Source organism: Marmota monax, unplaced genomic scaffold, assembly GCF_021218885.2.
Source record: "Marmota monax isolate L192 unplaced genomic scaffold, Marmota_monax_Labrador192_F-V1.1 WCK01_AAM20220418_F8-fsc00017, whole genome shotgun sequence".
In the NCBI taxonomy this organism is placed as follows: domain Eukaryota; kingdom Metazoa; phylum Chordata; class Mammalia; order Rodentia; family Sciuridae; genus Marmota; species Marmota monax.
The window spans coordinates 1,148,359-1,163,190 of NW_026695241.1; the positions used below are offsets into that span (position 1 = coordinate 1,148,359).

Below are 14,832 nucleotides of genomic sequence, written 5' to 3' on the forward strand. Positions count from 1 at the left end.
TAGTCTATAATTCTAAATTTACTGAAAAAAACAACAGTGCCACCTTCTGATGTCAGAGATGAAGTGCTCTGAAGAGGCAGCACAGAGGACACTGTCCACCTGCACAGAATAAACACACAGATGACATATGGTGTCTACAGAGTGACTATTTTAGGACAGGACAGCCGAAAGAGAATTATTAGTAACTACATTCATGCTTTTCCCTCTAAAGATCAATTATATGGAAAAAGAAAAAAAAAAAACAAAAAACCAAATAGCTGATTATGACATAAAAAAAACAAAGAGTCAAAAGAAATCAGCCAACTTTGGGATTGTGCTGTTTTTTTTAATTTTATTGTGTTTTCAATGGAGAAATACATCATCTGTTTACAAAATAGCTCTTGAAAAATACAAGGAGTACAGATACTATAAAACAAAGCAAACTCCAGTCATGAGACACTACATATATCATGCGAAAGCAACAGTCTGATCTCCAGGTTATGAAAACTAGAATTAAAAAGTCACTACACAGAAAAGGTCCAAGTTTCCAGCCTGGCGCAAAACTTGGATGCAGTTACATGAAACATTTAATAAACTGAATTTTTTTTCCCCCAATGTGTAAACAAAATGACAAGACTAAATCTGTGCCTGGCAATATCAATCTAACTCTGAAGCTACAAAACACAGACACCTTGTACACTTCACCTGTTAGTTGACCATCTTTTTTCCTTAGGTGGTGGGAGGAAGGGCCAGGTGACTGTGCAGAGCAGAGACGTGGGAAGTGGAAATGTTGTCTACTAGACATTATAAAGTCATGGTGAAAGGAAAGCATCAATTAATGCATAGCCTAAGGGCAAAGACTACACTCCAACTTTGGAAAATTAATTTAGAAGGACAAGGGAAGAGTTTAAGTAATTGCGATTTAACATGAAAAATGCACATGTGATAAGATGGAGCACGACGGAGGATTCATGAAACATGCTCATCAGAAACATCTGTTAGACTGCTCTGTCCAGATAAGAAATCATAAGCTTATCAACATCCGGCATCCCTCATTCTTCATAAAGATGGATGTTCTGCTGCTCAATTAGGAGAAACTATTCTTTAAAGGAAATTTCTAATCTTTTGATAGAATAAATAAAAATAAAAAAGGAGTACAGGGCTGACTGACTAGATGTCAAGTGCTTGCTAGAAATGATTTTCAAAATGTTTCTGTATGTAAAATTTACTGACAAATTTTGATAAACCAGTTAAAAATAAAAATCAGTTAAAAATCTTGAAGAAAATGCCTTTTTGCCCACATGTTTAAAATTGAAAATCAATTTACTATAGACAGGAACAGGAGAGTTCTGTGGAGTGTACAAAATTCCTCTTATTTAGAGATCGAACAGCCATCCAAGATAGATATCATGTTTCACAGGCGTTACTTTTAGTCAACCTAAAGTTTTAGCCATGGGACCAAAATTTAGTGTTCTGTGCCATGTAGCCACAGGGTCACTGGTTTCACGTCATGGCTTAAGAAAATACTGGCATTTTGGTTTTTGTGAATTAAGCCCTACTTTGTGCATACAAGCAAAAGGAAAAATAGAAAAGAGGGAAGGCTTGAAAAGCTTTTTAAATTTGTTTTGAAGACAACAGATTGAAGGCAAAAGAATACAGAGCTTCAGAGTAAGCTCAAAGAAATGTATTTATTGGCTGATCGCTGATTTGTATGCACTATAAAACAATTCTATAAATAAAACCAATATATCATTTCTTAATCATAACCCCATCAAAACCAAGTATTTCCTCATTATTCTTTCAATGTCAAATGTATGCCCTAGAGTTGACATTTCATTGTTAGGGTCACAGCTACCTCACAGGGACTGAACTGGATGTCCTCCTGCTCTTTCTCTGAAGTATGATGATACACCACTGCACAATGGTATCCAATGTGAAGATTAATGTTAAAGGAAATTCTTCAGGAAACAACGAAAATCCATCAAGCTGAAAAATCTAAAATTAGTTCTACTTTCTAATAAAAAATACATAAAAGTGCATCATCAGAATAAGGAATTATGCCAGTTTGTATTGCAAATTTTCCAAACAATGCATCAAACATAAACCCAATCCAGATGTCAATTATGAATACAAATATAGCTTGAGGTTTTTTTTTTTTGTTTTTTGTTTTCTTCTTCTTTTTTTTCTTTTCTTATTTAAAGGCAGTAATTTTTTTTGGAAATAGTTAATGCAACTGTTGCTAACACAATAATAATAGTATTCCTGGCTTCACATACTAACCTGGACTTCGGATCAAGTGCTGATTAGCCCAGTAAGGGAGGTCACCAAAAAAACCTAAATCCATTTTCAGTCATGTCTAGTCTTGTACCCTCCATTCTCCTTTTTTAGCATTTGAAGACAACAGGTTGAGTTGGCAGATATTGTTTATGGACCCCTGAGGTTGTTTTTACCGATTCAATCTCAGTTTTATTGAATTCTTGATAACAGGAATAGGATTTGCAGGGAGAGCAGGGATATCAGAAAGGTCTGTACTTGATGTTTTCTGAGAATGAAAGCAAAGAACACATCATCGTTCAATGTACTACAATTTAGCAATGAGATGTACTTTCCACTGCTTTACTTCCTATGTAATGATGGAACCTTATCATAAGAAAGTATTAAAAATGTAATGCTCAGAAATGCTGTCAAAATGCAATACAAATAAACACAACTATTATTATCACATTATTCTATACTCATAGGAATTTTCAAATAAGAATATATTTTTTAAAAAATTTATCAATACATAGGAAACTCAAGTAAATTTCAAATGAAACTCTTAAAAGCATATTCCTCTAAAAATCACCTACTATATAATTATAAGGTAACGTTAGACTGCATTTACTTGTAACACCCACAGCAGTAATATTAACTGGTGCTGGAGCACCCCCATGTGGGAGAATACTTAAAGTTCACCTTACACACAGAAGCCAGCATTCGTCCATAAACTTACTATTTTCTGACACTGTACATTAAAAAATGAAATGCATACTAATGAGCAAAACTTTATCTAAAATTTTAGAAGTCTTTTCTTATTACTTTAAACAGATTAAATCATAAGCCTTTAACATTTGAGAATAGACCAATTATTAAATGTTTTATTCTGAAAAATTCTAAAACATACACAAAAGTAGAGAGCACTACATAATGAACCCTGATGTATTCATTATCCAGCTTATCCAGTGTCAAAGAAAGCCAATCTACCATCCTCCCACTGTTAGTCCCTAGATTATTCTGAAGCAAATCTTAGAAATCCTATCATTTATCTGTAAATATTTCAAGATTTACCTCAAAAGAATAAAAAGACTCATTGGTTAGATATCACCACCTCCCCAGAAATAAGTATATCCCTAATATCAAAAAATAGAAGAATGTGTTTCTTTTTTAAAGTCAACATCATTCGTTTTCTAAGTGCTTTTTCTTTTATTGGCTTTATAAATTTTTTCACTAGAAAAAAAATTCTACTCAGAATAATACTTTAAAATGGCTCCTAATTCTATAGAAATGAACTCAATGGGGCTGGAGATGTGGCTCAAGTGGTAGCACGCTCGCCTGGCATGCGTGCGGCCCGGGTTCGATCCTCAGCACCACATACAAACAAAGATGTTGTGTCTGCCAAAAACTAAAAATAAATAAATAAATATTTAAAAAAAAAAAAAAAAGAAATGAACTCAATAAGACAAACTATGAAAATATTTCCAGAGAAAGTATCACAGCAAACCAAAAGGCATGTAATCACAATCAATGTATAGTTTAAGCTTGATAAACAAGTCTATGTATCAATATTAAGTATACCTTCTTAGGTTGTTTTTATTTACCTCTCCCAAAAGTTTTTAGATAACAATAAAGTTTCAAAACTAAACATAATATGTAGTATATGTGTCTTTAAAGACTCTGGAAATTAACATCCTATAAAAGTACATTTTTAAATGATCACATTAAAACAACTGAACCACAGAGCAAAGCATCATCATGTATCAGTACAGCAACATCCCTTGGCAGCAGCTGTCCTGTTACCTTGTAGAAGTTATTCAGTTTAGTATCTACTTAAAGAAATATTAACTTTGCGTCAGAGTTTGACCTATCTGGGATTGATTCAATTTCAAGGAATTCAAGAGAATAGTTATTTCCCAAGCAAAACGAAGGTTTGCAAATCAATGAAAAAAGACCCCAGATGCCTACGTAAGGAACTGTCACAAGGAAAATTAATAGTACAATTGAAAAAACAATTCTAAAGAAATACAGATTAAATATCAAGTAATTGAAAATCAGTACTGAACACAGAAACACGTTTTAAAATTATTAGTCTTACAAAAAAAAAATCTGTTTTTTAGTTCTTTTCTGGTTTAAATTTCACTCTTTGACCTTTACACAAACCTATGAATATGACCAGTGAGGATTTAAGTGATTTATAAGAGACAGAGCTATAGTATCTCCCCCCTACCCCCACCCAAATGAGATGGGATCTACCTCTTGCTCTGTTGCCCAGGCTGGTCTCAACCTGAGGGCTCAAGCCATTCTCCCACCTCAGCCTCCTGAGAAGCTAGGACTACAGGTGCATGCCACTGTGCCCAGCTAGTTATTCTGGCAGCACAAAAGCTCTGTTCCATCACATCCAGTGCCCTGTCTTTAAACTACAATAAACACACCCACAGGCTTGCAAGTAATTATTTTCACAAAGATAATTTTAATAGTCTAATATGAATGCCCACTTTAATTCAATATACCAACTAATCTTAAGAACATGAACAAAATTCTCCTTGCTTGTTGCACTTAGTACCTGAGAGGCCAACAGAGAAGCCGCTGTCTGAATAGTTTCTGATTGAGTTGTACTTGTCTCTGTATCAAGTTGTTCCTGTGAGACAAAGAGGATGGGGAGGGGGGAAAAGAGACTTAACAAAGAATAAAAGAACATAACTGGGTTTGGTAGCTAATAAAGAAGACAAACTGGAAAACAGGAGGGATCAAGAGAGAGATGTGACTATATTATAAAATCATTTATTAAGCCTTGTTATAGGTTATTTCATCATTTCAAATGTTCATAAATTTCTATTTGCCTACTTGAATCTTCTGAGGCATGGTTAAAGTATCTCCTGACTTCAAATAGCTCCAACCTGGACAATTTTAAGCAAGCAATTATTGAAGACAGTGGCCTATTAAGAAATGTTGCCCAGGCAATAATTAACACAATATAAACCCAAAGAAAGCTCTTAGCTATGTGCAAAAAAAAAATCATTATTATTAAATTGTTCTACATCTTTAATTATAAGTAGAAAATATGTCTCTGAATGAGAACTGATTCTACTGTTAGGCAAGGCAAACCATTTGATACTTTTTCAAAGCAGTGCACAAAAGAAAATAATACATGTGTGCATACATAAATGAAAATAAATTTTTAAAAAACATGCATGCAAATATAAAACCATGAAATATCAGTTTTCTCCCAAGAATCTGAGAAAGGCAAATAGGATGTAAGAGTAACAATGGAGAACACGCAGCCTTTCTGGGCACAACTTGGCAATGTGTATTCAGAGTTAAAATCAAAACATACTATTTGCCATAATAATAAATCTTACACAAGTTTATCCTAAATAAATGGGAATGGGTGGCAGGTATTTATTTAATTTTAGTCAATGCTACAGCAAGAAAGTTCAACTTTTTTTTAATGGAAACAAGTGCTAATGACAGGAAACTAGTTGAATAAAATAAGGCAATAAATAGCCTTCCATGCAGTCATAATGATAATTTTGTAGCTTTTTAGTAACAATGACATGAATATGTTTTCTTGATTTACAAAATGAATTAAAATTAGAAAGCAAAAGGCATTGGTTGGTATATGCTTACATGAGGGCACATGCAAAATCTAGAAAGATGCCAAAAGAACACTTGTTAAATATTGATCATGGGAAACTGAATGGGAATTTGGGGAAAGGAGGAAACTTTCTAATTTTTCTGTAACAAATGGGAATAACATTAATAGCCTTCAGAATTTTTCAACTTCTGAAGAAATAACATTCCAAGTTTTTAATGTTTGGAAAAAAACAAACTCTCCACCCTACCTACTTCATCAAAGTCTCATGTACCCCAGGTTCTAGCCAAAATCTTCTGTCAAAAACAAGTCCTCTGTACTACACTCTTAAACCAATAGTGAGATGGCTTTCTAATGGAAGACAGCCCCAAATCCTATACATCACCCAAGGACCATTTCAAATTCTTCCATGAAGCCTTTTACTATCTCTGGGGTCCAAAATCAGTACCTTACTCCTCTTGACCCTTCACCCCCAGCCCTCAATTACTCTAATTTTCTTTAATAATATAATTACTTACATCTACCTGCATGTCTCACTCACCATTATATTCCCTTTAGCTTAGGCATTAATTAACATTAAAAAGAACAAATACTCCACTAAAAACAATACTGGAAAAAAAAACTAGCACAAAATATAATACATTATTCTACAGACATTTCTATCACATCTTCTGTACTCTTAATTGTGTATGTATTCTAAAGGCTAAATTAATATACCTTTGTTTCTGTTTTATCATGTCCACTCAAAGCAAGACAGTTAGCATCTTCGCTTGTTTCATCCTGTTTTTAAAAAAAAAAGCTTTATTCTCTAAAATGAAAAAAATTTAGATTATTTGCCAATCAATGTTTCAATTTGTTATTTTTCCAAAACTATAAAATAATCAACCTATAGCCTTAAAATAGATCGAGGACTCTCTATGAAAAGGATTCTTTGAGATTAATTAATTTAATGTGGCTTCAGTAGTAAACACTAAAATTTTTTAAAAGCATGAGGAAAACTGTTTTTGCAGATAATCACCATCTAAAGTACATTCCCCAAACCACTAAATTTCTAAAATATTTTTTGTAAGGAAAGAAAAAGCTAGTTAATCAAACAAGTTTAAGAAGGTGGAGTACTGTCCTTCCAGCTGGAGGAAACTCACACATGTGTGATCACGTAAAATGTTTTATGAAATCCTGAAGAAAACCACATCAACTTTCCTCTTCCCGCTTTCCTTGAAAGAACGATTAACATCACAAAGAATGCAAAGTTTAAAATCAACATGCCCTCCTTGAGTCTTAAAAACTGTATTGAGACTATTTTATCAGTTGTGTTTACTGAACAGAAAATTTTATTTTTTAAAATATTTTTTAGTTGTAGATGGACACAATATCTTTGTATTTATTTTCATGTGGTGATGAGGATCAAACCTAGTGTCTCATGCATGCTAGGCAAGCGCTCTACCACTGAGCCACAACCACAGCCCCTAATTTTACATCACAGCTTTTAAAAAAAGACATAGAAACCATAGGCTAAATTATAGATTAAAAGAGATTTAATACAAAAAAAAAAAAAACCCACTAATTTTAATAAAAACATCAGTTGCGTTCTGCAAATAATTTTGAAAATACAGATTTATGTCACAAACTCTGCAAACATGAACACTGAATATGTGACACTATAAAATTACATTAGTGATAAATGTACTGTAGTATGTTTTTTGAAGTATTTAATTTTTAGATACACACCGAAATATTTCAGGCTGAAACAATATGCCTAGAGTTTGCTTCAAAACAATGGAGAAGGGAGTGAGATAGTACCGACATACCAAAAAGGCTGGCTGGGAGTTGAATGCTGAAGATAGGTGATGCAAATAGCAAAGCTCATTATACTTTTGTACGTGTTTGAAATGTCCCCTCACAAAAGAAGTTTTTATAATATAGACAGCCTAATTTACCCATACAATCCAGACGAAAGAGCAAACTTTTCTTCTAATTTTACTTTACATTATCATTTCTATGTACTGAAAAAACTTCAGGATATGATACTTCTTCAACTGCAGCACCATGAGATTTTGGGCTCAATTCTAATCCTGCCTCTGACTAAAATTAGCTTTATATCTGGAAAAGCCAATGAGCCTCAAGTTCCTCTGCTAGGAAATGCAGTAAGCTTATGAAATAAACTAAGATCATTTCTTTACCTTAAAATTCTATATTTGTTAATCAACTCCATGGAGATACTATAAGCAAAATCCTAAGAAAATTATGTAACAAAAATATTACATGGGGGAAAAGAAAGGGAGAATCTGTATTTTAAAGGCTAACTTAAGGGGCTGGTATTGTAGCTCAGTTGTAGAGTACTTGCCTAGCATGTAAGAGGCACTGGGTTCGATCCTCAGCCCCACAATAAAGATATTGTGTCCACCTACAACTAAAAAAGCTATTTTAAAAAAATTTTAAGAAATAAAGAATAACTTAAAAAACATCAAATAATTTTAACACAGGAATCTTATTTAGTTCCATATTTAACAGAGACTATTAAAAAAATCAAGATGATCAAAGACATTGAACAGTCACCAGATAGATATCTGATGATATTAATGAACTATTAGTTTTGGAAGAGTGACTCATTTTGTTTATGCATTCTTTTATAAATGCATGACATAAAAAATTCTATTGAATGATACCTGTCAGACTTTTGATTCTAAATAATTCAAGGACATAGGGGGAAATGCAAATGTCTAACAGAAATGAGGGTACAGAGATTGGCTAAGCATTCATTATAACTGTAACTATGTAATAGGTATATTAAGTGAGCGTTACTTTCATATATATTTTAAATTTTCCATACTAAATTTAAAATTTTTATATTCCTACGGCTTCTCTACACTTTACCAGAAACATGATCATTATTCTACCAATAGAAGTCCTAACAAAATTACAAACATTGTGCCGGTATACATTTATTTACTAACAGCTCCTTGGGTGCCACTTATAACATTAAGGAAACCAAATGTTTAGTCTAGAGTTACACTTATCCTTTACTAGGGTATAAAGAAACTTGCATTCTGAAATGCTCTGACAACTCCAAACAGCATGAATAGGCAGAATGTGTAATTTACACCAAACTAGTACATGAAATCCTGAAGAACACAACATCAACTTTCCTCTTAGGTTGCTTCACAACACAATCATGTGGTAGAGAGGCTTCTAATAAGATTCCTAGGCCTGATTCCTTCAATGGTTCTCATTCAAAGTTATCTGGAAGAGGCCTTAAAATCTCTACTTAAGGGGCTGGGGCTGTAGCTCAAAGGCAGAGTGCTTGCCTATCATGTGTGAGGCACTGGGTTTCATCCTCAGTACCACATTTAAAAAAAAAAATATCAACAAATAAAGGCATTCCGTCCATTTGCAACTACAATTTTTTTAAATCTCTAATTAAAAAACAAAACACAAGATGTATTAAAGAATAAAAAAATAAAAACCCGAAAAAGTAATTTAACAATGAAAATCATTGTCTTACTAGTGACAAAATGCACAATATTCATTTTTAGTTGATGGGACAAGGGTCAATTAGAAACAATTAAATTTTCACTATTACCAATCAAAACACAAAACACATGAGAAACCCAGATTCTTTTTTTCCAAAGAAATCCTTTCAATTAAAAAACATGTGACACACACACACACACATGTGCAGATAGATAAATATATCACAGTGAAATTGATAATTTTATCCTATCATCTCCAGGGCAATGGTGAATGCCTCACTAATATGAAAAGATGAGAGTAGCTCAAGAGAGATGAAATTGTTTAACAAGACAACTTCTATTGTCTTGTTACAATAGAAGGGGTTAAGGGTGGAGCTCAGTGGTAAAGGGCTTGCTTAGCATAACTAACGCCCTGGGTGTAGTCCCCACCAATGCAAAAATAAAAATAAAAAATGGAAATAAAAGACTGTTGGGGCAGGCCACCAAATGGCTGTAGTTAGGCTCCCAGGCAGACACTTTCAAAAGGCTTTGTTAATGTTTTAGTGTGTAGTCAGGGCTGGGAACTAGCTATGTTATGGTTAGTCAAGGCCAGAAACACTGTGATTTCACGGATAGACATTAACTTCTGAACATGTACCTCCCTACCCACGTGTAAGCTGTTGGTAGTGTACCTGCTGTATCTTACATATAAAAAAAAGCCTATGGAAATGGGCTAAAAAGGGCCTAAAATGGAACTGGCTGAGAACTGGAGATGAAGCTGGGAGCCAGCTAATGGCTGTGCCACCACTGAATAAAACATGTCTACTGTCTTAACTGTCTTCTTTCACCTGTTGAACCCTGAATCTGTTTCTTGAGTCAGAGCCCCTGCAGAACAAAGACTCACCAAATCAATATGCACATTTGAGAATGCAATAAAGTAAGCCAACTATAGTTGTTATTTTTAAAATAGAAAAAATAATTAATGTTAAAAAGCTTCCTGAAGGTTGTAGGAAGTAATCATTCAAGGCTGCAAAACTAATCTGACTTTGCAACTTTGCTCTATTATTAAATAAGAAGCACCTGAGGACTGGTGGTGTAGCCTAAAGCATGCACAAGGTTCAAGCTCCATACAACTGCCCCAAGAGGCCATGAAGAAATGAGTACAAATAAGAGAGAATAATAAATGAAGATAACATGTAATTCTGTGTTACAAACTACATACATGCTTAAAAAGTTTCATGGACTGGGGATTATAGCTCAGTGGTAGAGGGCTTGCCTGTCATTTGTGAAGAGAGGCCCTGAATGCAATTCACAACACAGGGCTCTCCTTACCCCGACGCCTGCCCCAAAGTCCAGGCTTATACAGAAGAGATAGTTACTAATGAGAAGGAAATGGTGAAGAGAAATTGTAGCACTAAACCACTACAGACACACCAAACGTTTTTTCAAAACTTCAGAACTCATTTTTGGCTAACAAATGATTTTCTTCCACTGCATTTAAGAACAGGCAACCTTGTGTTGCCACAGCTAACTAACATGTACATGTCTGCATGTGTGTGGATTTAGGGGTGTATGTGTGTGTGAGAACAGATAGATATACCTCTTCTGTTTTGGTTTTCTTGGGACTCTCTTCTTTATGAGGTGACGATGTCCTCTTGACTCCTACTATAGGATTAGGTATTTTTGTTGTTGCATTTCCTGAAGGTCTAGGTGGTGGGTTTACCAGACGTGTTGAGGAAACAACTCTGGAGACCGTAGGCTTTGGTGGTGGAGAAATGGCTGGTTGTGTGGCAGTTTGAGGAATGCTTTCACTTGATGTACCTAAACAGTAAATACATGAACACATATAAATTAAAATAATAACATGAACATAAAGTTCAGGGAAAGCTTTTATTTCTCAGAATTTGATTTCATAAATAACTTTACCTACAAATAATAAAATAACATTTAAAACCTGAATTCAAACGATTTAATCAACAAACTCATTATTCTAAAATGAAGACTAAAACTAATTATAATGTTAAAGTTCTCAAACTTGTCAAATCAATCTCCTTACCCCCTGAGCTTTCACTGGAATTTACTTGTGGCATAGAAACTTCAGTAGCCTGTATGTTGGTCACAGATGCTGCTGTCACAGCTGGAGCAGGACTGTTTCTGCTAAACAAACAAAAAATTGAATATTAAATATTCTATAAAGCAATACTGACCAACAGACTTTTGTGGAACAACAGAAATGTTCTTTTATTTATGCTATTTAACACTGTTGCCACTACAAACATGTGGCCATTCTACCCTTCAAATATAGTTAGTGAAAACTGAATACTTAATGTTATTTCTCTAATATTAAATATTAGTTAAATTTAACACCACATAAAGATAGTAACTACCACAGTGGATGAAATAGTTAAAAGATCTGTTCTTAAGTGATGTGGATGCATCAGGTGCTATTAAAAATAGAACAGGAAAATGGTCTGAGAAACAGAAATAAATTTCTGCACATAAAATCTAAGGGTACACATAACCCCAAAAGCCCATCCAGTGGCCAAGTTAGCAACAAAGACTCTCAAGTAACAAGAGGCTATTTTAATATTTTACTTTAGAAATAAGTGATTTTAAACCCTCCTTGTGCCTCCTCAAAATTCTCTCTGGTGTTTCCTCTGTTTTCACAGGCCAGTCTTGGCAAATGACCTATTTCTGAACTCACAACCAAAGCCATCAACAATAAGGAATTAACCAAAATTTCAAGTACAAATATGAGACATACCTGCTTCTATCATAACCCCTCTTCTTTCCTATTCAATGAGATTATATTCATTGTCTCATAATTTATCAAAGCCCAATCCATTCTTCTACATTCTGGACCCCAGTAACTCTTAGAAGTAAAGGAAACTCACCACTTCTTTATTCTCCTATATCCACTTTTCTGTCTCTAGTAATTATCATAAGGACATTTAAATAAGCTAAAGTTTTTACTCTCTCCTGAAAGAAAAATAAAAGCAAAAAATGCTCTGGTTACCTACTCTCCCTCGGCCATAGCTCACATCCTGAAGCTGAGGAATTATGGAGCCATGAGGACAAGGTGGGCAACACTTGGAGCACTTTTTTGGGGAGGGGTTTCTGGTATTTACATGGAACCACAGAGTAGTCCACTTTTTTAAGCTATGGAGCTTACAGTGGCGTGTGACGGCACACACCTATAATCCCACAGCTACTCTGGAGGCTGAGGCAGGAGAATCCCAAGCTCAGGACAGGCTAGGCAATTTAGCAAGACCCTGTCTCAAAATAAAACTTTAAGAAAGGGCTGGGGGATGTAGTTCAGCAGTAGAACACTTGCCTAGCATTCCCAAGGCCTTGGGTTTGATTCTCAGCACTGAAGAAACAAAAAAATTTTGGTGTTTATGAGGATATGTAAGTAAATGGAATTAACAGAAAAGGTAAAACCACTTCCAGAGAGATAAAGGACTGAAAATAGAGCCCTGAAGGGGATATTAAATGACTAAAAATTTTATTTTCAGACCTGGGGAGTGTTACCTAGGATGTTCAAAAGTCCTGAAGTTCAATCCCCAGTATTACCTACCAAAAATAAATTTTTACTTTCAGAAGGAATTTAATATTACTTTAAGAAACTAAACTGCAAGACCGAATTTGTGAATTCATATACTTGCACTAAACTCAAATTATACAAGATTCTTATTTTAAATATTTGCTTCTTTACCCCTCACCAAAAAAAAAAAAATTTAAAATAATGTAAGTATGAAAGTTAATGCTCTAACAAAATGAAATTTGTTTTATAACTCCAAAATTTGTAAGACATGTTCAGGGTTGAAGTCTTCAGATTATATATGATTAGCTTAAGCTTTTAAAAACATGCTACCAAGTCAAAATGAAAAAAACACCATGAACTCAAATGTGCATAGGCATTTTCTATTTCACATTTTTTCAGAAATCTTCCCCAAACTGCACCTCTGCCATTGACTGCATATTAACTGACCCTCCAACTTTTAAGGTTTCAAGTTTGTCAACTTATTAAACATAAATATGGCTTTACTGTGTTCTAATTTTCACTACCACAGATATGTTCTTCTTTCAAAATATTTTAACCATTTTAGAAGAAGTAGCTCTTCTTAAAAAGGTTTTTCTATCTGAAACCACTCTATGCTGGACCTTTACCCTCTTCAGAAGTTCACAAACGGATTCACAGAAAAGCTCTCCTGTTCCAAATAAGCAGCTCTAGGATAGACCTTTTGTCTATTCTCCTTAGTATACCATATAGCATCCTCTATCAGTAGCTATCTAAATATATAAATCTAGAAGGATGAAGGTGCTAATATTCATTCATAAATCAAAGACATACCAGCTCCAAAAATGAAATACAAATATACGCTAGGTCAAAACTAAAAACTGTCTCAGAACTAGGGAGTTAAACTGCTATTTTTTAAAAATTAAGGAGTAAACATTAACAGATTACTTTAATGCCACAAGAGAATATATTTTAATGTGTTCAGCAAACAGCTAATCTTTCCACTTCTACTTCCCTTGTTTCCTTACCCCTGAGAGCTGCCAGAACTGTTCAATGGACTGGTCTTCATAGCACTAGTAGGTGAAGGCACAGACATGCTGTTATCACTGTCCATAGACAAGTCAAGGCTGCTGTCATTCAGAGCTGATAATTTGACACCTTCTGTTGAATGCTGCAATCAACAAAATATTTAATTAAATACATCTTTATTTCACCCAGATCTTTGAAACATGAAAACTCTTAACTGAAATACTTTCTACTAAAAAGCATAAAGCAGCTAAGTCTGTAGAACTCTTAAGTGTCGTGCCGAATATAAAAGGCAAAGATATGGAACTTATATATGTCTTGATTGAACTATAGTTCCATGTGAAAAAAGAGGAGAAAGGAATGCTACATTAAGCATGTATACTAAGACCTAATGCAACTTAAACCACTATAATATGAAAATACATCAATTTTGAATCATGGGACTATAAATATGAGGAAACACACAATGGGGGAAAATGTCTTAATAAATATGATATTAGCAATGACTATCTGGCTAGTGGATTTAAAGTGATTTTTCTTTTTTTTTTTTTTTGCAATACTGGAGATTTAATTGAGGACAAGCAAGGGCGCTACCCCTAGCCCTTCTATTTTATTTTGATACAGGATCTCACTAAGGTGCCCAGGTTGGCCTTTAACTATTCGATCATACCGCCTCAACCTCCAGGATAGCCAAAGTTACAGGCAAATGCCAGGCTGGCTAAAGAGGTTGGGTTAAAATAATTAATTTTAAAAAAGTGTGTGTATATATATGTGTTTATATGTATATAAAATAAAATACCTATAGGTATATATAGATATAAAATATTTTTAGTTTTAGATGGACACAATACCTTCATTTCTTTTTTTCTGTTTTGTTTTTTGTTTTTTTGTGGTGCTAGGGATTGAACCCAAGGCCTTGTGCATGCTAGGCAAGCATTCTACCAACTGACCAATATACCCAGCCCGTTATTATTTAGTGTTTAATAAGTATCTTTATTTTTATGTGGTGC

The 14,832-nt window shown here is 34.1% G+C and overlaps 1 protein-coding gene across 4 annotated transcripts in view; it reads right to left on the reverse strand.

Annotated features, from left to right (window-relative positions):
* Window positions 1–304: 304 nt before the first annotated feature.
* Papola (poly(A) polymerase alpha) overlaps window positions 305–14,832 on the reverse strand; it is a 62,231-nt gene continuing 47,703 nt past the window's right edge. The window contains exons 17-22 of one of the 4 annotated variants that reach the window (XM_046440515.2): window positions 13,825–13,967; window positions 11,333–11,430; window positions 10,877–11,097; window positions 6,545–6,607; window positions 4,799–4,873; window positions 305–2,521 (exon numbers count right to left, since the gene is read on the reverse strand). In XM_046440515.2, the coding sequence (XP_046296471.1) occupies window positions 2,426–2,521; window positions 4,799–4,873; window positions 6,545–6,607; window positions 10,877–11,097; window positions 11,333–11,430; window positions 13,825–13,967 (696 nt within the window). In that variant the 3' untranslated portion in view covers window positions 305–2,425. Of the gene's footprint in view, window positions 2,522–4,798; window positions 4,874–6,544; window positions 6,608–10,876; window positions 11,098–11,332; window positions 11,434–13,824; window positions 13,968–14,832 lie in introns of all 4 variants that reach the window. The other 3 variants (XM_046440514.2, XM_046440517.2, XM_046440516.2) reach the window with 3 other exon arrangements.